The following is a 23,927-nucleotide window of genomic DNA, read 5'->3' on the forward strand; positions in this document are numbered from 1 at the left end:
CAAGATACGGAAATCTTTCTTCATCCACGGTGTCTCAAATACAGTGACGTGTTATTAGTGTGATATCATCTCTCATTTAAAGTGTGTGTTTCTCGGGAGTGATTTTGACGTACATTTCACTAGTGACAGTTGTGATTAATTACTCCGCCTAATGGCGGAAGTATCCGAGGGAACGCTCCCCCTCCAAATATAGTGTCCGTGCCACTTCTTAACAACTCAAATGAAGTACATATGGAAGAATCTATTCCAATAGCTAAAGAAGTCACAGTAAACTCTTCCCCACTACCCAATTTATATTTAGCTCATCATGCTCCACCATACGTGGTACATGTGGTACCGAATTCAACCTCGGAACACAACAATATAACTGTGCGAAAACATCCCCAAGTCTTGGGCAAAATTCTGTTTCAATCTAAAGTTGCTGGCATAAAATCATTCCATCCCGTAGGGAAGAACCTCATTAAAATTGAATTTCATACCGGTCCACAGGCAAATGACTTTCTCTCTCACGAATTACTCAAATCTCACGGCTGGTCAGCTTTCGTTCCTTATTATACAACAAGATCAGTGGGAATCATTCATGGAGTATACACGGACTTCACTGAAGCAGAAATTCAAGAACACCTAGAGTGTCGAGCTCCATTGTTGCATGTAAGAAGGATTACCAAACGGGTAGATTCTGAACTCCGACCTACCCAATCTGTAGTGATAACCTTTAATACACAGCGTCTCCCGGACTTTTGCTCCCTATATCACTCAGGTCCATACTTATATACTATCCATACTTATATACCCGCTGTCAAACAGTGTACTAACTTATGTTATCGCCTAGGCCATCTCCAGAGGTCGTGTCGTTCTAAACAAAAACTATGTTACCGATGTGGAACTCCCCATGATGCTAGCACCTGCACAAACGACCCTAAATGCATTAATTGTGGACGAGGGCATATGGCCACCGATAAGCAATGTCCGGAACGACAACGACACAATAGAATTAATCAACTCATGGCTATCGACAAACTTACCTACAATGAAGCGCAAAAAAGAATACCCACGACGAAAGAATCAGTTAACCAAAGTTCCTCTTCTCCCCTACCCTCGACATCCCAACGCAACCCCACACCAGAAATACCTTTCCTATTCCAAGGCCCATCCTCGGGACGTACATCCCTAAAGCCCCGATCGCCCCGTCCCAATTTACCTAACCCTGTCAGGTCAACTATCTCTTCTCCTCGGCAGGTGGGACGGATGCAGGAACAATCCAAAAAACGTAGAGTACCACGACAAGACGACGAGAGGGAAACATCTCCTCATCCTCTACACCTGAGCAACCCAGGAACTTCTAGCATTAAACAACGTCGAACTCTGGAAGACACAGGGGATTACCTGAATGATGCTTCGCTAACATATAGACGCAGGATGATGATCCAATCGAGGACGTCCGACAATACAGATCAACGTGAAGATTCCTTACAAAGCTTTCTCCAGAATTTAGTTCATAGTATTGAGAAATACGCCGCCATTAATTATGGTTATAAGCCCGCTACGCAAACCACAGAAGACGCAAATGATGGTACGGCTACACGTCTTCCTAATTTAAATTCACCTCCTTCTGCACCAGATCTAACGTTACTTAGTGTGGACAACTTTCTACAGCACACCTGGCAGGTTTACGGATTCACAGGAGGCAGTGACCATTTTCCCATTATCACCACCTTGGACCACTTGCAAGGACTTAGATCATCTCACCGACCCGGTTACGCTTCAACACCGTTGCCATATGTCAGCAGGACTTACGACAGAGACTTTTTCCAGGCTTACCTCGAACACGCTGGCACTTCTCTACAGACTACAGATGGAATACATTCATTACAACTCCTGACGGAACACATCGTAACTGGCGCAAACCAGGCTAACAGAGGACAGGCACTTCGAAGGGAAAGACCTCGACGTTACAAATATCCCTGGTGGGATACGTATTGTCAAAAACTGCTTAATAACAGCAAATCGGCCCAGAAACAATACTTCCAAGATCGAACTCCTGAAACCTATTTTCGCTCCAGATTGGCGCAGTCACAACTAAAACAACACATGCAAAGATGCCGTAGAACTCATTGGCAACAATATTGTAAAACCTTACAAGAAGGAACTAGCGCTACATCTATCTGGAAATTCGTACGGACTCAATTGTTAACGCGTTCTCCCCACCATGCGCCACATCCTAACCCTTCCTGGCTGGAAGAATTTCATTGTAATTTAACGGCTCTGACTGTCTTGTCTTCCCGCAAAACTTTACTGTCGAACCTTACTACTGCACCTCTATCTCCTGCCATCGCAACCATCTTCCCTGAAGAATTAGCAGAAGCCCTATCAACAGGACGACAAACCAGCCCAGGCGTGGATCAAATGACATACCAGCATCTTAAGGACCTACCAGCTTCAGGTATTCAACTATTACTACAGTGTTTTCAAGCTATTTGGTCTACGGGACATGTACCGCCGAGTTGGAAACATCATTTAGTACTTCCAATCTTGAAACCGAAAAAACCAGTAGGTCAAGCTACCAGCTATAGACCTATCACTTTGCTTTCCTGCCTTAGCAAAACACTGGAAAAAATCGTATTGAGGAAAATTGAATGGTACACAGAATACCATAGTATCCTTCCTAACACAATCATCGGAGCTCGTAAAGGAAAGGCTAGTCATGATGCGCTCTCCACTTTTCTACTAGACATTTGGCAAGCATTCCAACATCGCCAATATGTTGTTGCGATTAAACTGGATTTCGACAGAGCTTACGACCGGATAGATTTAGACAGATTGGTATATCATCTCACTGCTGCTCATCTGCCTTCACAGTTCATCAGGTACGTACACAACTGACTAGTCAATAGAAGAATCAGTATAAAATACCAAGGGAAAATATCTGCTCCACGACTTACATCTCAAGGTTTGCCTCAAGGTTCATGCCTCAGTCCACTGTTATTCAACATCTACATGCTTGACTTTCACCTTGCACTTAAACAACATGTTAGAATTCTAAGTTACTTTGATGACCATCTCGTATATGTCCGTAGTTCCTCTCTACAGGAAGCCAAGAGCAAACTTCAAGCAGCACTAACATTTATCTCACACTGGAACTTGTCCAATTGAATGCAGGTCAACTGGAATAAAACGACATATACCGTTTTTACACGCAAAAGACAAGTGGGAAATATTCGATTGCTCATAGACAATCATACACTGAACCGTCAATCACAGCTCTCTTACCTGGGAATTGTTTTTGATGCACGTCTTTCCTGGAAGCCCCAACTCGAAACCCTTCAGGCAAAGATACAACCTTATATCAATATAATAAGAAGTGTCAGCAACAAAAAATGGGGGCGGATATTGGCACCCTACTCCGAGTTTCTCAACTATGTATAGAAGCCATATTGAATTATGGAGGATTCCTTCTGTCACCGATTCCAGCTAGACTCAGTTCTCTTCCTGTACGCCTTTAAGCATATAATCTCCGCACAATTTTCTCGCTACCTCAATCTGCTCCAATCAACGCTCTCTTAGAAGCTGCAGGCATAATACTGTTTCCAATACAAACTGCTGTTTCATTCTGCTGCTCGTTACATAATGACAAGACTAGGCATGACTTCCTCTACAGTCATCCCCAAATTGGAACTATTATACACACAAAACAGAACCGGTTCTCTACCGTACCGACAGAGGCTACCCTGGATATACCAGGCTTATGTCAATCTACGCCGTTGGATAAAGTTATATATCGCAATCCTCGTTTACCGTGTTACACCATTCAATACCTTACCACTCTTCAAGCCGTGGAATTGGAATTTCCGATCACCACCACCAAACGAACGAATCTCTTAAGTCCGAACAGTGTAGCGCCGAGATGGGAATATTATATGGCTTAGCATCACTCACACCGCATCTTAATCTATACAGATGCTTCCAAAAGAACTCATGGTGAATTGGAATATACCGGAGTGGCAATATACATTCCACAAACATCGCAGTTTGTAATTCAACGAGTACCGAATCAGATGTCTATATTTCATGCAGAACTATGGGCTATTTGTATAGGCTTAAAACATGCCATAGAGCATAAATATCGTTATTTTGGCATCTGTAGTGATAGCCTTAGTGCATTACAAAGTATACACGCAGCTGCTCTTTCGAACCGCATATCATGGATTCACAGCAATATTAAACAACTCTCGATTCTTAGGGAACGAAATCAATGCGCTTCCTTTTTCTATTGTCCTGCCCATTTCGGCATACCTGGCAACACTGTAGTATGCGAAGGCCGGTACGCTTCAGGATCGGATAATCAACATTCCTCTTCCAGCGGAAAGTTTACATGGTTTCTTACATCAACAAAGACAAATAAAATGGAGACGCTACCAAGAACAAACAAGACACTGCGAAGGTAAACACTACTGGAATATCTTCCCAAATCCCACGATCAAAAAGTGGACATCACCCGAAGGATGGACGAGGAGACACGTATGTTTACTCTTTAGGTTATACCTAGGTATCGCTCAAACACCGTACCGTTTATATCAGCAAGGATACCGCAATACACCCTTGTGTTACTGCGGTGAAACGGACGGAAGCTTACTTCATCTCATATTTCAGTGTAAATTAACGTCAGCTTATTGTGACATCCTCTTTATGATAATACATCGTTTTCACAACACTTCCTCAGTGACCATTTCGTTTATCTTAGCGAACAATATACGCTCTGTAGTTTATCATCTTCTCCAGTACATTATAGTCAACAACATTTCGATATAACTATTCCTTATATAACAGTTCAGTGAATATACTCCGCATGTGGACTGTGTAAAATTCACCTATACCATCTGGCTCATATATACCTGAACTGTCCAAAGGTCTGGCGCCAGGGCAAGAAAGCAGCGAAGAAGAAGAAGAAGATGTTTGGAGTCTAATGCAGCTGCCATAAGTATATCGTCGCTAAATGGATGGTGAGTTCGTAGAAAGAGAATGACAGACAACAACATCATAGTAAATGATTCGACGTCGACTTTAGAAACTGAAAGTAGTTTTTACCATATTAAAGAACTTAAATACATTTAAAGGAATGTCGTAGCTCAAAATAGTCTCATTGCATTACCTATAGATACGGTGACCATATGTCCCGAGAAAATCGGGACAGTCCCGAGTTTAGGGTCTTTATCCCGGAATCCCGAATAAAGACCCCAATGTTCCGAATAATTGATGGGGAAAAATAAAATCTTTTACATTGAGTTTTTACTTAGAGAATCTGGATAACTTACAAAGGAGGGAATACATTTTGTTTTCGTGGGATCACATAATTGGTTTACAGTTTTTCATCGAAAATTTTTAAAAATGTATTTGTGATCTAAACGCGGTAAGAATATTAAATTTATTCTTTCGTCGTTGTACAGCTCTCACGACTGTCTTAGTTTAAACAATGAATGGGTTGGCTGCACTTGCAACTGCACTGCCTCTCCCCTCCAGATCGTCAGCTTGAGCTTCAGTTCAATTCAGATTTGAGTTTGACACTTGTTATCACCTGAGCAGTGCACTGTGATTCATCGAGTTTTGTTTATTCTTTTAGTGAATTTTGGTTCAACGTTTTTTTGTTGTTCTATTTCTTTTTTTTCGTAAACATGAGTGGTGATAATAATGGCTAGAAACGTAAGTGTTCGTTTAATAAGTAGTTAAGAAAGGAATATCCCTTCCATACAAAAAAAAAAAAAAAAAAAAAAAAAAGTGATAATAACCCACATGTTGCGTTTTGTATTCAGTGTTAAAGTGAGATTAATATTGCTCATGGTGGCATCTCCGACATCAAACTACACATAAGGACTATAAAACACCTGGCTGGAGTTAATGCAGTAGCGATGACAACTTCAATGAGTAAATTTAACACTAAGAATGATTTCGCAAAAAATGAGATTTTAGCAAAAAAGGCAGTTTTTGAGTACCACACTGTAAAGCATAATCATAGCTTTAGATCCTTAGGTTGTACATCTAAACTTATTTCAACACTATTTGAGCCAAAATACTCTTCTACAAGAACGAAAAGTGAAGCAATAGTAAAAAATGTTTTAGTCCCAGAGTGCCAAAGCAACTGTTACATGAAACGTTTAGTTTTACTGTGATGGTGGACAGCTCAAATCATGGTGCTGAAAAATTAGTACCAATCGTTGTGGCATATTTTCATGTGCTTAGTGGAATGAATGTTAAAATATTAGAGCTTGGAACATTGCCTGGTGAAATGAGTGATCAGCTTAATGAGTTTGTATTTCCAGTTTTGAGCAGCAACGATCTGGTTGAAAAACTGGTTGGGATGTCTGCAGACAATACTAATACAAATTTTGGGGGTGCAAAAAAGAAGGGTTGCAATAATCTTTTGAAATTTATCAACAAGCACTAAAAATCCTTAGTTGGAGTAATATGCATGGCTCATGTTGTCAATAACTGCATTAACAATGCTGCTGATACACTTCATGTTAATGCTGAGGTAATAATTATGAAGTGTTTAAATTTTTCCATATCTACACAGTTCGAGTGGCTGAACTGAAGGAGTTCTGCGCATTCATTGATGCTGAGTACCAGAAACTGTTGTCTTATTCAAACAATGGCTCAGACTTTTACCTGGTTTAGAACGTGTTCTACAAATGATGCAGCCACTCGAAGACTATTTTTCTACCCAAGCAAATCCTCCTGTGGTACTAAAATCGTTTTTTGAAGATCCAAATGGAGAATTGTGGCTGTGGTTTTTACAAATTGTGCATCTCTTTTCAACGATGTTGTACAAAAGATGGAAGGGAGTAAAGTATCAGCAACAGATGCAGCACGTGAATATTTGATTTTATATAAGAACTTCATTTACAGAAAATAGTTCTCATTTCTACCGACGAAAGTTAGACAGTCAAAGAAAGAATTTTGTTGCAGGACAAGGCTGTGACTTACAACAGGTGAAGGAGACTGTGTCTTCTTTTTATGACCATTGCATAACCTATTTAGATCTCTGGAAATCTAATGTAGACAGCTTGAGTCAACTGTCTTGCATAGATTTAAAGAGGCTGCTAAAATGGGAAGAAGTAGAAAGCTGGACTCTTTTTCAAGATAGTATGCCGTCTATTTCATTTGACGATTTAACGAACTAAGTGTGCTGAACTCATATCTTACAGACTGTTTTATCAGAGTGGACAAATCAGAAGCTTTCATGAGAACGAAGTTGGTTAACCATATTCGAGGATTTGAAGAAAGATGATGTAAATGTTCTTAATCTTAAGATGTTTGTTGAGTTTGTTCTTTGCTTGCCGGGAACAAATGCTTCGGTCGAGTGTACATTTTGAATGATTCAACTTTTCGGGTGCTGAAAATCCGTGATGCCCACTGATTGTGGAAATCAACTTTAGTAATACAGATGAACTGTTCACAAACGTGTACAGAAATGTACGAGAACATATACCTATATATCAGGGGCGTCATTTAGCTGGGGCAGGGAGGGGCATTTGTCCCCCCCCTGAGTTTGAGATTTATATAGATTTTATCAATAGAATAGTAGTAAATGAGTGAAAAACGCGAAATTTTGCTTATATCGAGGAGTTTTGCGCCCCCCCAAGCAAAATCTGAAATGACGCTCCTGATATATATATATATAAATCTTTTAAAAGCTCTGGCCTCATCAGAGGACTATGACTGAAAAGGGCCCAAGCCGTCTTCCTCTATGAACGCTGAAAAAGAGTAGTACAGTGAACATATGAACTAATCTAATATGCATTTCTTTTTCTTTTACTCTGTCCATCAGTTATTGCAACGTTCGTTCTTTAGAATAATTAGCACTGGGAATAATGACATTGTTTAATAGAGTAATGTAAGTAGGGTCTAAGCATAGCAAATAAATTACAAACTACTACTATCATGTGAACAGGTTTGGATTTTAGCTTAAGAATAATAATAATGTTTCATGGCAAAAGAGGGTTGATAGTTTAAGCGATAAGAGCAGTGGCTGAGGCACGCGTCGTTAGCGGAAGGTCGGGGGACGCGTCCCCTCAGATTTTAGTCAAATGTATTAAAACACTTGGCACAAATATATATTAGAGAATTAAATTAAAAAGCTAACGACGCCAGTGACTGAGGGGACTAACTAAAAAATGTCCCGATTTTCACTAACAGAAATACGGTCACCATACCTATAGAATCTATAGAGAAATAAAAGAGCTGAGAAGACTAAACTTCAGAAGAGTTATTAATCAGTTGATTGCCCACAAGATCAGCAGAAATGGTTTCATTTACAAATGAAATGAAGCATTTGTTTAGGAATGAGTACTTCTTACTATGTGTAAATATGTGTATATATACATTTAGAACATATTAAACTAATGAAGTGGAGAAGGATCTTTAAAATTAGTGGAAGTGAATATGTGACATAAATCAGGCCCTTGTTCGGTATCATCGCGAGTTCCGAGTGTGGTAATTCTCAGTTGCGGCGCTGCAGGAGGGCAAGGAAGGGCAACCGCCACCCCAATAATTTTTCTGGCCCCTTATTTTTCTATGTACTACTGGTGAATAATAATAATAATAATAATAATATACACACCGATGATAATAATATTCAAAGCAAAACAAGTGTGGTTGCTTCGCTTCCCTAAAAGTGTTCTTGCCTTCCCTCTTGCCCCCATATTATTACGAGCTTAGAACCGCTACTCGTAATCCTTTGGCACCAGCACTATACATCGTCTTTTTTTTTTTTTTTTTCTTATTGGATTGCTCAGAAGACGTCTGACTGGAGCATCAAAACATTGTGCGAAAGAGAGTGAGAGATTGTAGCTATTTGAAAATAAGAACATGGATCCTTCCCCTTTATGATCTCATAGATATACTTTGGCAACAAGGCATCCCTTCGAAATATCTCCGCATCATTTACAACCTTCTGGTCCAACGTATTTTGTATCTTCGCCTCGGTTCCCAACTCTCTGAAGGTCGCACCACTTCTCAAGGTCTTCCTCAAGGTTCTGTATTATCTCCTCTTTTGTTCAATCTCTTTCTGGCCCCAATTCTTCGCCAAACCAGTAACACTGTCCGGGTTCTTTCCTATTGTGATGATTTAGTCTTCTATATTACTTCTCCCTCCCCACAACTAGCTATACCTCAACTCATTTCAGCTCTCACCACTTTCTCCACCTGGTGTTCTACACATGGCTTACGAATAAACTGGAACAAAACTTCCTTTCTAGTCTTTACTCGCAAACGCTCTCCCGCCCTACCCTCCCTTACTTTCACCGGTATCACTCTTCCTCGCCGTCCTTCAGTTAAATACCTTGGAATCGTTTTAGACTCTTCTTTACGTTGGACCCCCCATTATCATCTTCTACATCAAAAAACATCATCCTTCTTACGTTTAATTCGTTCTATTTCTACTTCTACTTGGTCTACAGATTTTCGTGTTCTTCTCCTGTTATATAAACAGGTTTACTTACCTATTTTAACGTATGGTGGTTTCTTTCTATCTCCATCTCCTTCTCGAGTCTTTCAAAAATTCCAATCCCTTCAATATACTACTCTCTGCCGTACACTTAGTCTCCCTACCACCACTGCTGCCACTGCGCTTTATTCTGAGACCCGAGTTCCACCTTTAGCAATTCACTTGAAACACCTCTCCGACAAATTCTGTCTTCAACGTTTCCAATTTACACGATCCTCTCTCCTCCCTAAACTCACTCTGCTTCGACACCTTCATACAGGCCGCAAACGTTCTCCATATCTCGCATCTCTCCCCTTCATATACTCCAGTTATCTAGATCTTGCACCACATCTATTACACATCCAGCGCACGTATACTCTCCCTTGCTACTTGCATGATTATCCAGTTCTTTCCCAATCCTTTTCTATAATTTTTCCCCAATACCCTTCTACCCAACTTATCCCTCCCGAAACTTACCAACATTGCTTTTCCTCATCCATTCCTCCTCTCCCACAGGACACTGTTCATTTGTACTGCGATGGTTCTGGCCAGGGCGTGCATTTGGGATCAGCCTTCTACGATTCCTCTCTTCAACAATGTTTCAGCTTTCAACTGCCCCATTATGTCTCTACCTTTCTCACTGAAGCTTATGCCTTGTTTGCGACTCTTCTTCATTCACTTCAGCATCAGTATACATCTATCTGTATCGCCACTGATTCTAAATCTCTCCTCCAATCCTTACAATCTTCCCCTTGGACCTCAAAATCCTCCTGGATTCTTTATGAAATCCGTTTTCTTGTATACCGCCGGACTTCCCTCAACTATACTACTTGCTTAATTTGGTCCAAAGGCCATGTCAACATCCTCGGGAATTCTCTTGCCGATGCCGCAGCCCGTTTCGGAGCCCTGCATGGCACTCCCATAGATCTTTCAGTCTCGCCTATTGACCTTTTTCCACGACTTATTACACTTCATTATCAACGCTGGACTGCTTATAATGCCTCCTGTACTAAGGCACGTTGGTACTGGCACCATCCTTGCTCTCTCCGCTCTCCATCTTGGTTTATTCAACATCCTTTCTCTCCCTCCTACCTCCATTTTCTGCTCCGTAACAGACTTCACATTCTGTATACTCCTCAACGCTTATATTTTCTCCGAAAACGTACCACTCCACTTTGTAATTGTGGTCTCGACACTGGCTCTATCGATCATCTCATTTTCTCTTGCCCTCTCTATCAACAATATCGCACACCATTTCTCTCTATTCTTCATAAATTTCACGGTTCTGGCCCTTTTAATGTAGATTCGTTCATTTTCACCTTATCCCCACCTGTTCTAACTGCTTATTATCTTTTTTTACAAAGAACTAAGTTATTCAGCATCTTATAAACATCTCTAAAGATTCATCCCAATTCCTCATCTTTTTCTTTTCATCAAACCGAATATAATTGCCGGGAGAGCGATCTTCGCTAAGGCAAGAAACAACCGCAGCAGAAGAAGAAGAAGAACATGGATCCACATGCATGGCAAAATATATTAAATGCATTGACACTTAAAGCACAAAAGGATGGGCTTTTGGAGCAATTTAGTAGTGTTAGAACTGAACAAGAACGAGTGAAATTTTGTATGACAAGCAAATATATTCGGTAAGTGAATTGACAGAAGATATCGCATCAGTACAGGAGTAATCTTGGTACAGATTTTGAGTGTAGCTCGCAGTATACCAATTCGGTGCAGTTTCGTTTTAAAGGTACCAAAATTCGGAAAGTTAGTTATCTGAAGTTTAGCGTAATTAATATTCCGTAAATGACGGCCCCGGATTAGAGACACATGAACCTGTTTTCAATGACGTATTACTCTTTATTTATAATTTTAACTTGCAGGTTTACTTTTGGCACACCACTCGAAATAATTGTTAAAAAATTATACTTCTTTCACTCATTTCAGCACTAATTTCCTTCTTATTGTCTCTTACAAGATTTGTGCCGGGCGACGTCAACATATCTCACTTGACATAGATAAAATTCAAGGGGGCTACCAGCAGTAATTGTTGGAAAAATAGAATTCTCTATCGATGTGCGTACAAATACGGCTTCTAGATGTATGGCGTAAAAACTACTGTATAACACAAGTCAACCTATGCTAGGTGGCTACTAAAAAGTACGAATGCTATCTACCTACCCTGGTCAGGGCAGGGCGAAGCCGGTAGGCCCGCGCCGCAGCGCAGGGATGGGTGCATCCGAAGGGAACGGGCGCGTCAGTGATAATGGGTATACGCGTAAACGATTAAAGTCAAAAAGAAGTAGGCTTTGACAAACACGAGTTTCAGTTGCGTTTATCATGGTTTCATACTAGTGACGCTGCCATTGTAGACACAAAATACATCATTCTGTACACTGTGCAGGGCATTTATTCCGAAGTTGTTCGTCCGCCTAGTTTTTGGCTGAAGGCGTAATAATTGGTTCCTTTCTGTACCGAAGTTTAATATTTAATTCACATAGTATTGCCCAGCGAGTGAAGGCAGGTTAAAGCCCCGCAGGGCACATTATTTTCTGTCTTTATTACAGCTAAATGAAAAGGAGAACCTGTGTTCTAAATAGAGATGCAAAAACAATAATTTCATCTCCAATAATTTCATCTGGAGTCAATCTTGTTAATATAATGCTAAGAGAAATGCCTTGCTAATTATTACAATAAGTTTTGTATCCTTTCTTGTGAATTGAAACAGTGATTGATTCTTTCCACTCTTCTTAAATGTAATAGTTTTTTTTTTTTTTTTTTTTTTTTTAACAGAAAAGTTGATAAAAAAGTTTCGTAATGATATGTTGAATTCCTGTCCTTAAAAATTCAGAAACCTTCAGGACTGGGTAAACCGTGATGGTGGTTATAAGCCTAGGAAACCACACGATCAGATGAACGTTCTATTACGCATATGATCCATGAACAAAAAATTCGGTACTTGCCCGATTCTAAACAAACTTAAGGAACAATCAGTGCATTATAGAATTCGGAATTTTACCGCTTTTGCAGATCCGAAGCACCTGATAGGTGGTAACAGATTATTACGTATGTGATCAGTGAATGTAAAATTTGTTCGAAATATCCATACGATGTATATGAAAGTTAAAACTTAAAAGCTTCAAGAATGTGCAGAACCACCCGATAGAGCCCGTGCATTTATAGTTCTAGAACCTTGCCGCCATGTTGGTTATGTTACCGTTACATTGAGAAGTATAACTTTCACCATGTTTCTTTACATTTATTTGCTTACCGCATTTGGAGTATTTTTAGCAGAAGGGGTCCAGAAGCATGTAAAAAACACAAAATTTACAGAAGAAGTGAATGATGCAAGTACTTAAACCAACCAAATCTAATCTAAGCTAACCTAAAGTAACCTAAACTAACACAATATTAGTAGAAATAAGCGAAATTCCATCTTTTTTTTTTTTTTTTTTTTTTTGTGATGAGAGCGGAAATTACCAAAATTGTAACCTTTTTTAGTGAAAAGAGGCTAAACATAGGCCCCGCATTTTCTACAATTTATTTTTAGATTTACTTAGCCATTATTGTACTTACTTTTAATGGATTTTCGTGATTATCACCAGCTATGTTTGCAAAACAAATGCTCATTACATTCCTATAATCCTAATATGAAGTAACCTTGCGCCTAGTAGTTCCCTTCGCTTACCTTTAGTTCCATGTTTAGAACTGTTTATATAACAAAATAAACCCAACTTTCGCTCTCCTTATACATTATCGAGCACACAAACAAGCAAATTATTCATTTTTTCCAGGTAAATTTTCAAAATTTTGCTAGATACTGACGACCAACTTTGGAACTTAACCCTCTGCAGAAATACACCGCAGGTGGACAGTAACATCTAATAGAGTTATCTTTTATATGCACTCAGTTATCTAATCCATCGTTAAGCCCTTGTAATGACTTTATACTAGTAGCCCTACACTTGTAAACCTAAAATATTGCTTTATTATTTTATGTAAAGTTCTATCGCCTGCAGAAGTGTGTTCCTTATACATGAATTTAGAACAGAATGGCAGGAGGACAAAATGGCAGCGGACGAAATGGCAGAAGGACAGAATGGCAGGAAGTTAATTTGGCAAAAGTTATAACTCCTAGGGCTCGTATTTTTAGGTTTTACCTATTGTATTTGTTAGTAGGTAACGGTCCTCTATTTATTCATTTCTACCACAAATGTCAAAAGCATATAAATACAGCTAAATTGAAGCAAGAGCGTAAAAGAGGGTAAATATCAGTTATCCATGTCTTAACTTTTTTCTTAAATTTATTTCTTTGTAACCATCTTCCAGTTGATATCTTGGTTTTATAATAATTCTAAGTAGTACAAAGTTTATTTATGACGAAAGAATTTTCCCGTGGACTCCCTCTGAATTTCTCTCAGGGTCTAGCTATCATGTGACAAAGAATTAAATCTACTAACTGTTTTCACACACAATATAATTTTGAAACTTGGGAGCCTAGTGGTATCTTTGTGCCTGTAGTATGTAATAATGCTGATACGTTATTCTCTTGAACATCTTAATGGTATTTGTCGTTTGACTTCAGAAGACTGAGTTTATCCTGCAAGTACAAGTTGCCTATAGTTAAAACATATCAGATGTACGATCTTGTTTACTAAAACCTGCCCCTCCCCCTCCTCTATCTGAAAAGCCCTATATTGTTATTCACATATGAAATTCAAAGACAAAGGCAATCGTCATTATCCAGTCATATTTTTATTTCAAGTGTAAGTATTAAAATGTGCTACGCATGGTTGCAAAAGGCTCGTTTTTTTTTTTTTTTTTTTTTAATATATTTAAATACTGAACTTACGTACCTAATATGGAACTAATTTTCTTCATGAATTGATGTAAGAAGGGGCCGCGTGATTTACGACCAATTATTTCATCACTGGTATCTATGAGCAATGAGATAACAGTGGAAGAGAAATTTCGTTCTTCTCAAACTTGATACTTTGGAAAACTTATGAAAGTGGTTTCGTTATCCAAATACATATTCAATCAAATCAGTTTCAGAAGTAGCATTAATCTTATAGTAACGTAATGGCTGCAAGGGTTGCCCTGAAAATGTATTTTGTATGTTTTCTTTTTTTCGTAATTCAGAGATTTTTTTCTGAATTTCACTGGAGTTATGAGGAACCTTAAATTATCAGGCATTCTACTTTAATCGCTCCCCGTTCACCTCCAATGCGATATTGGGTATATTTACAGCTTAGTGCAGCTTAAAGGAACCATGATCGTGCATATTTGATTTCTAACTTGCTTGCTTATAGCGTTGCTCTCAAGACGAGATGAGAATTCAGGTTTTCTCGTCTCGTGTCGTAAATGTTTGTAAAAATCCTGTGTCAAATCAAAATTTTCTTGTCTAGTTTTGTAAATTTATGTACAAAATGTGTCCTGATTTCCGTCTTAGATTAATGTAGAATTTATCAAAATTCTTCCAGGTTACGACGAGTCCACGAAAGATTGATATAACGACATTTAAATCATATTTATTATTGAAGTAAATTGTAATGACTTGCATGATTGAAGTAATGACATGCATATCTTTAAACGTTGATAAATGATCTTTCTTGTGTTCATGCTATTACCTTATCAAATTGCATATGACCAGGGGTGTAGCCATGGGGGAGCCCATCGGGGCCAGGCCCCTCCCCCAAGTGACCAGCTTTTAAAACATCATTGTAAGATTACTTCAGTCACTTAAAAATAAAAAAAGTTTATATAATCAATAATTTACAGTAAAATAGTGTGGAAAAATACTATTTTACCATACCAATCGCAAAATAGTATAGTATCTCCTCCTTATACCAATAGTATGGTTTGTTTATTTATTTATTTTTGCAGCAGATTAAACAATTTACTGCTATTCATATTTGACACTTTGAAGACAAACGTTTTAACAAGGTACTATAAATACTACCATAAAACAATGGTACTAATAGCTATGCATGCGCACGGGATTCCCCAAAGGAACGGAGGGATTCCCGGACGTGCTGTAAAGGAAAGAAGTGTCACACGTTGTTAATCCCGTGCGCACACGTAGCTGCGTTTTCAAATATGCATTTTTCAATAGAATAGGTACGACTTTCTAAGTGACGTTTCTAACCACACTCTGTACGATGTGTTGTTTCTAAGCTGTTGGCCTCTGAAGTTCATGTTACCACGCTTCGAACACTCTGTCATTCCTAAACGGGACAGAATTTCCCCCATGTTCACTAGGACATCTTTCCTTCTGTTTAGCTGTACTATCACTTGTCCAAGTTCGTCCACGTAGTTACCGTTCACCGTGTATATATAGATAGATAAATATTTCCATTATTTTGAAAAGTTGCGAACTATAGCCTATATAAATTGAATTATACAGAAGGGATTCAAAGACGCACTAGACACCAGCATGACTGGTGAAGAACCCTGTGTGTATTACAATACAATAAAACTCCGTTTTGTGGCTATCGCAGCATTGCATTCACGCCACACGCTTTTCTGGAGTTAGTTGTTAGTGATTGTAACCACCGCTTTAAAATTCCTTCGCGTTCCCACTTGTATCGCTATTTCTGAGAATATTATTTAAAACTTCTTCGAAGAAAAGAGTAGGTAATGATTCGAATCAGAAGTTTCGCATGTGAAATAGAAAAAACATTTTTTCGTGAAGTAATATTTTCCGCGACGGAACGATGCACGATTTGCAGACCTAAGAATATTAAAAACCTGATTCGTCAGATATTAATGTCGTACTACTTTTTAATTATTATTTTTGGATTTGAATATTTCTGAAGAAATCGAATTTATTCGCATTCTCGCACTGATTTTTTTTTATTAAAAAAAAAGAATTTGTAAAGTGGTAAACTGAAGTCCGAAGTTCAAAGATGCTCGAAAGCTTGTACACAAATGAGATGTCCTGCTCCTTCACGTGTTCAGCCACTTCGAATCTATGGTCGAGGAGGAACAGAACTTTGCATCGTTGACACTGGCGAACTTCAAATGCACGAAGCATCATGGATCTCGGAAGAAGAGGTTCGATGTTATTTCTTTAAATCCTGTTTTAACTGTATCTTCCGCAGTACTTTCTCCTTGCCAATCACCAGTGACCTAAAATGATAGGTGCGATCTCCTTGGGAAAACGACAGTTGTATTGAAGAATTAGGATTGGTTAATTAAACAACCTTATGGAGATAAAATATTGTTACGAGTCTACCATTTTCTAATACTTTGATTTGTTGGCGAAAAACGCTACAAATATATTCACAATAATATAAGCATTTTGTAATAAAAAGTTCTACCATTAAAAATAGTTTTTTATTGTAATAACCCCTAAAATAATCAAAATAATGAACACAACAAAAATAAAAAAGTGTTACGTAACAAAGGGAAGGAGTTCGGCCTTGCGTTACGAAATGTGACAAGCAGGAGGGAGGAGGGTAAAAATTGGTCAAAAATAGCGTTACGTAATATGTGGACGGCCCCTAGAACAGGGAATGAGACATAGATGTTAATAAAATAATTATGTTTCTTCTTTTAGTCATGAATAATAAATAAATATATTTGTCAGGAAATCTTAAAGAAAATAAGTGAAATTTTAAAGAAAATCAGCTTTATTTAGATTGAGGGCCTGTGTACAAGGGTTTAAACTAAAATAGTTATGCACAAAGGTATGTTTGGTCCGGGACAGTAATTATTGTTTAAACATAATAAAAACTACCTGGAATATCATTTATGGAGAAAAAGCGAATAATAATAATAATAATGAGCTAGAAACCAGTGCTTTTTAGTTTCCCCAAGGAAACCGAAATTTTCCTTTTTTTCAGGCCTCAAAAACACTAGCTGCAACATGATTTCTTTTGGCTTTGTAGCTGCCCCCTGAAAAACGACGGTCCCCTCCTATATAAACCTGCTGGCTACACCCCTGCATATGACATATATACAATTAATCATGTGACATATATACAATTAATCATACCCTATATTTTGAAAACGGGAGATCCTGTGTCTACCGAAAGTTCTAGTGTTTCTTGTGAGTACTCTACAATTTGTTTCCTCCGATGATTTTTGCCCCGAGCTTCCCTTGAATTTGTCCCTATGCATATTTTATAGACTTAAAAATACTAGAGCCAGTTACCAGAAAATAATGATGCGAGTGTTCACAAGCAGAATTTGGATAAGTTTTATCCAAATATGTTATTAATACAGCCTGACACTTATACTTGCCTCTATCAGCACACCTCCATCGTATACTATTCTTCAGTACTAATTGTCTCTTGTACGAATATCCGAAATAAAAAATCTTTTCACCTTTGTTAGACGCTAATATCTCCATGATACACTAACAGTCACTGATAACAGTTACCCAAACTAACCGTTACCAAACTGAGGGGAAACCAAAAATCCTTTCCCTATTTTCTTCTGAAATGATTAATTTTAATTTGGCTCCCTTTTAGCCAATCAGAAACAACTTACCGTATTTATTTTCCAAATTTCCCATTTTCCGTGAATATGAATATTTATTTTGTAAACAAAGAAGTTAGTCGGAAAGTAAGTGAAAGGGACTTGGAGGCAATTAAAATCTTATTTGAGGAAGTTTATTTTTGTTGCTTACTTTTTGATTGGCCTGCTTGAACCAATGCGAGAGTGAGAAAAACAGAGGTAGAGAGAGAGAACGAAAAGTTAACTATTTAAACAAATACACTTTTATTGTCCTCAAATCTATTTCACTTTTTTCCACTAGTTTTTTTATGATTACAAACATAATTTTTAATACAGATCACAGTAAGAAATAAAGATAAAAGCTGCATCCTTCTAGTAATACTCGAAAAGATCTTAAATAATATATATAAAAAAGAAAACGGTTAAAACTAATTTCTTTCATTAAGATACTGCTGGTATGAATATAAAGCTTGCAATAGTAAGGTGTTTGTAGATGACTGTCAATTAGAATTGAAATATTATTAGCAGTTCGAATTTTGGAACATAATGAATAAATCGAAAATTTATGTTGAAATCTTCATTTACCAAGTAAGAAACAAAATAGTTTAAAACCACACAATTCAAATTAATTTCCTGCCATTTCGTTGTCTGCCATTTCGTCCCCTACCATTTTGTCCTCCTGCCATTCTGTCCGTTCCCCCTTATACATATGTCTTTTCATACGAAGTATTCCAGTTTACCTGTAAATCTTCCAAAATGTGATGCGCCAAAACTACACCAGCACCAATTTTAATGTAATTACTTTATCTTGAATCACACCTCTTTCATTTCCGTCCTTTACTGTTAACTGTTAATTACTAATATTTCTTTTTCGTACTTTGCTTTTCACTAGATACGTACCGATATTATTTTGTATTGTATTACTGCACAAAATCAGTACCTTCCAACGGTTCAGTGGGATGGAATTTAGTATCTTCCTAGAGTTAATTTTAATTGCGGGGGGCCAATACAAACCATGAAGATAAATACGGTCTCTAGAACTGAGCAACTTGTTTTTGTCTAAATTGTAATAAAAGTAGAAAACGGCGAGCCCTGTGGGGCTTATAAACTCCTTCCCTCGCTCAGTTATGTTTTTGAAGTAAATAGTTCTGGCCCCCAGTAATTAGAATTTATCCGAAGGCCTACATAAACCTATTTTAAGTGTTGTATTACTACTGTTCTTACTTTAATATTCCTCACCTACAATTACCCCTGTTTCATTTCATTGTTTCATTATTCACTATTAATCACAAATTATTTCTGCATATTGGAACTGTTAATTGTTTACCGAAAATACGGGAACCGACCTCAAGGGCGAAAGGTACGTGGCTGTTCAGGGAGTGGATTGAGTAGCATAGTGGTTAGCGCAACGGCACGATTCAGTTTTGCACTTTATTCAGTTCAAATTTACATTTAATTCGCAATTCGTCAAAATAGGGTGTACGGAAAATCGGTTGATTTCTCCCATTTTCTGATTAGAAGAAATTACTGTGAAACGAAAAGGATATTAAACACATTACTTTCCCTTCCTTATAACTTTTCAAAATGTGTCAAGATATTTTATGCTGCGATTTCATAATGTAAAACATGAATATTAACCATATAGTCAGATACATCCTACATTTGAATAAATTAATATTTATCTTTACATCATTTCGAGGTTGTCTTTTCGATTTGCAAATAATTGCGTAACTTATTCAACGCGTTCTTTACATACATCCACACGTTGAATCAACATCCAAATTACGGAGTAAGTTAAATAGTTTATTTCGCAGCAACAAATATCTACATAGTCCTGAATTTAACTTTGTTAACCACACTTCTTGTTTCTGTTCAGGGTTCGTACACAAAATAATTTCCACGACTTTTCAAAAACTTCCTACAATTTCTCCATTACAGATTATTATGGCACGGCAGGGGCGGATCCAGGGAGGGGGGGCGATCGCCAGAAGAGGAAATTTTCTTATTTTTTATATATAAATAAAACCCATCCCAAAGTTTGGAGCCCTTAAAAGTAGCAGTATGACAACCCACTGCCCCCTCCCCCTTCCAGAAGTCGGTCTTGGATCCGCCCCTGTGGCACGGTACATATTTAGCCTCAATTTATATTCATACAGAACATAGAAAAGAATTGCGTTTTGCTGATCTGTATATTCAAAATTGATTACTATCTCATTTGAGACTATAAGTTTGAAATGAGTAAAACAATTAGATTTGCTAGTGTTTCTACGTGCATATACGAAAATCTTTATTATAATTTTATATTCCTAAACGAAATGAAGTTTCAACGAAATCAAATCACTAATTGAGAAAAAATAATGTTTTCTCCAGGACGTGTACGAACCTTGCTCTTGAAGTTTGGAGAAAAGAGTTAAAATAATGTCTGAAAATTAATAAAATATAAAAACAAAATGATCCTACAAGAACGCCAGCATGAAAAAAAAAATCCATTAAAATAATTGTTTAGGCAATTCTAACATATTACAATAAAAGGAACAAGGAATTAAAATATGGAATGTACATTTTAATATACTCAGAAATTACGAAATCAATGAATCCTTACCTTCTCACTCTAATGGAGGATATAGCATCGAATCTGCTACTAAAAATTTGTGAATGATATCCTTCTGTGTTGGGTGTTTCAGGGGCGTTTGGGGGTGCATTTCCCTAAAGACATGTCCATAGAACATTAAAAGTTACAAAATGCTAGGGTTAGCGAAAACCGTGGTTTTAATTTTTTTAAAAAAAATGCTTTAAACCTCTTTTTTGTTTGTTTGTTTGTTTGTTTAAACAATTTGCTCAATGTACCCAGGTATTTGTATCACATATGGACAGAAATAAGTTTGTTTCGCCTTGGTGTTATTATGCAACAACGGGATTATACTACAAGGGGTCACATAAGCTAAAAGCGGTATCCAAACCGCTTCTCGGCTTACATCCGAGAGAAATTGTTCTCCGACTAATTGGCCACAAATGCGATACGTTTGGCCACTCACTCACGAAGGACTCCTGATAAAAATACGTTGTACTGATCTTTACATACGTGTTAATATAATTGTCAAGAGTAATTTCAGAAGGACAAAAAGACAAACAGTTGCACAACTGAAACCATTATACAGAATTACATATGGAAATTTGAAATACTGCACAGAGCAGAAAAACTAATTTAGTCCAAGTTAGTTCACTGCGACTTTTATTAGTCCAAGTTAAAAAAAAAAAAAAAGCATATCACTAACAAAAGTGAATAAATAGCAAGGACGCCGATCTTGGTGGGGGGGGGGCTGCATTGGACTTATGAATATACAATATTTAGCATAATTTGAATGCAATTTGTCTTAAAATCCTCATATATGCCTTCTGCATCTGAATGGGCTCCCCCAAATTTACAGAGAAATCGGCGCCCTTGATAAAGAGACGAATTATTTGAGTTCACTTTGGCTCTAACCCGTGATACATAGATACTAAAGATACTTCTAATTTAAATAAATGCCTCTCGTGGGGTTTGTATAGATCCCCTCCCCCCAAAAGAAGTATGGCATTTCGATATATTTTATCAATAGTAAACGTTATTGAAATGAAACAATATTTACAATTTTTCTTTGATTGTAATTGCATAACAATGATAATAAACTATTAAAAAATCACAAAAGAAACATTCATAAACTTATAAAAAAACAAAAGTTGCTCTTGTAGTATAATCACTTTGAGTAATGAATGGGGAATTTAGGTCTCAATATAATATGAATAATATACGGGAGTGAAACGTAATAACCTACAAATGTGTGTTCATCAAGATTTTACGAACACTTACACTTTTACGAACATTTTTCTTTTTTTGGTTTAAGCCAGCCAACCCTGCAAAATGCATACGAAAATACTTCTTTCCTGCATGTTAATCATTCTATGAGGAAATAGTTAAATTCATGGAAAATGAATTTCTTTCAGTATCACATGTATTGTTCATGCCGTAGAAAGTGTTTCGTCAAGAGGAGTTGATTTTGAGTTTAGCGTCACTTTCAGCAGCGAGGCTATATGAGACAGGACCTACTCAGGGGTGTAGCCAGCAGGTTTGTGTAGGGGGGGGCCGTCGTTTTTGAGGGGGGCCAGCTACAATGTACAAAGCCAAAAAAAGTGTTGCTGCTAGTGTTTTTGAAAGAAAGAAAGGAAAATTTTGGTTTTCTTCTGGAAAACTAAAAACACTACTTTAGCTTATTATTATTATTATTATCCATAAATTATATTCAAGATAGTTTTTATTATGCTTAATCAAGAACTACTGCCCAGGACTATACGCTATACTTTTGTGCATAATTTCAATTGGACCTCACACCGTGAGTTGAATGCGAGTGGAGATAAGGCGAACGTCAGTTGTTGGTGTGGGTATATCCAACATACTACCTGGTTGTGGCAATTCAGACACGCCGTGAACTTGCGTAAAGACAGAGGGAACATGGGACATCCACAGAGCGTCATAAGAGCATGTATGCCGAACGAGTTCAAATGGAGGTCAAACGCCGCTGTAGCAGGACAGACGATATGCCAGGCCTTTGGTGAGCGTGTCGTGACGACGCGGACATTGCAGTGATGGTTTAACAAGTTTAAGGACGATGACGAAACACCTGAAAACACCACGTGCCAGAAGACCAACATATGTACAAAGAGGAACTGGGACTACAATTCAGTGTGTGGAGAAACCATTCGGCAGCAATCCATCAACTTGTGAAGCACTACAAGTTGGGTCAATGGGTCTCACATATTCGAGAAACCATTCGGCAGCACATCCATCAACTTGTGAAGCACTACAAGTTGGGTCAATGGGTCTCACTCCGGGCCAGAAGGCAACGCGGCAGTCGCCTGTGTTTATTTACTGTTTCGGAGCCATTTCTGGACAGGGCGTTGACATGTGATAAAAAGTGTGTCCTATACGAAGCTCCACGGCACCGTCATCATTGGTTAGCATCCCATGAACCTATTTCAAAACAGCCGAAACCAGCACTGTACCAGAATAAGGTCCTTCTGTGTGTTTGGTGCATCGTGCATCGGGAACTGCTACCAGCTGGTCAGAGTATCAATGGAACTGTGTAGTGTCAGCAGTTGAGCTGTGCTCAACAAAAACTCAAAACTCTGGCGTCATCGCTTCTGAATTACAAATGGGTCCTCGTTTACAGGACAACGCTAAGATGACTTAGGACACCATTTTCCGCCTTGGATGGGAAACAATATTGCAACCACTATATTCCCCGGGTATTGCACCGTCCGATTATCACCTGTTCCATTCTTTGAACAATCACCTTAGAGGACGCCAGTTCAAATCCCTAGTAAAAGTCCAAAATGCACCTGATACTTTCTTCGTTTCACGGCCCACCAAGTTCTACCGCGATGGATTCCATGGACTTCCAGAACGTTTTCAGAAGATCGTCGATTCTGATGGGGACTATTTTTGATCTTCCAGGTTAGGTGACGTATCAATGTTCGAAGGTAGTTGGTGAAAAAGCAACAAAACTTTTCTTGGTTACCTTTATATTTAAATTTAAGACCTTGTATACAGAACCTATCTACACAAGGTTGATTTTCTTTGAAATTTCACTTAATTTCTTTACGGTTTCCTGACAAAAATATTTATTATTCGTGACTAAAAAAACATAATTATTTTATTACACTGAGTAGAAATAAAAGACAGAGCGAATGAAATCCAAATTGAATAAAAGCATTGTTTCTCGCTAAATTTTCCATCCTTTATGTCTTTTAAAACACTTGTTAAAGCATATAAAAATATACTGTACTTACAAGTCAGTTTAATACCTTTGTTTTATTATTTTTAGTACCTTGTTAAAACGTTTGTCTTGAAACTGTCAAATATAAATCGCAGTAAATTGTGTAATCTGCTGTCACAAGAAAGGTATCCTTTTTTCAATCGGTATGAGGAAGAGATACTATACTATTTTTC

The 23,927-nt window shown here is 37.8% G+C and overlaps 2 protein-coding genes across 3 annotated transcripts in view; both read left to right on the forward strand.

Annotated features, from left to right (window-relative positions):
- Positions 1–231: 231 nt before the first annotated feature.
- LOC145661632 (uncharacterized) lies at positions 232–2,883 on the forward strand. Its single transcript, XM_081726952.1, has one exon. The coding sequence runs from the start codon at positions 232–234 to the stop codon at positions 2,881–2,883; it is 2,652 nt and encodes an 883-aa protein (XP_081583078.1).
- A 5,844-nt stretch (positions 2,884–8,727) lies between these two features.
- Positions 8,728–23,927, forward strand: part of LOC145662774 (protein-lysine N-methyltransferase SMYD4-like) — a 283,052-nt gene continuing 267,852 nt past the window's right edge. Inside the window, exons 1-2 of one of the 2 annotated variants that reach the window (XM_081728644.1) lie at positions 8,728–8,856; positions 10,982–11,124. In XM_081728644.1, coding sequence (XP_081584770.1) covers positions 10,988–11,124 — 137 coding nt within the window. In that variant the 5' untranslated portion in view covers positions 8,728–8,856; positions 10,982–10,987. Of the gene's footprint in view, positions 8,857–10,981; positions 11,125–23,927 lie in introns of those variants that run through there. The other variant, XM_081728645.1, reaches the window with a different exon arrangement.

This window comes from Thermobia domestica, chromosome 10 (assembly GCF_964235325.1).
Source record: "Thermobia domestica chromosome 10, izTheDome1.hap1.1, whole genome shotgun sequence".
NCBI classification, from domain to species: Eukaryota; Metazoa; Arthropoda; class Insecta; order Zygentoma; family Lepismatidae; genus Thermobia; species Thermobia domestica.

Bases quoted from the DNA above. Each gene is read 5' to 3' on its own strand.
- LOC145661632 (XM_081726952.1), top strand. From the start codon at position 232: ATGGAAGAATCTATTCCAATAGCTAAAGAAGTCACAGTAAACTCTTCC.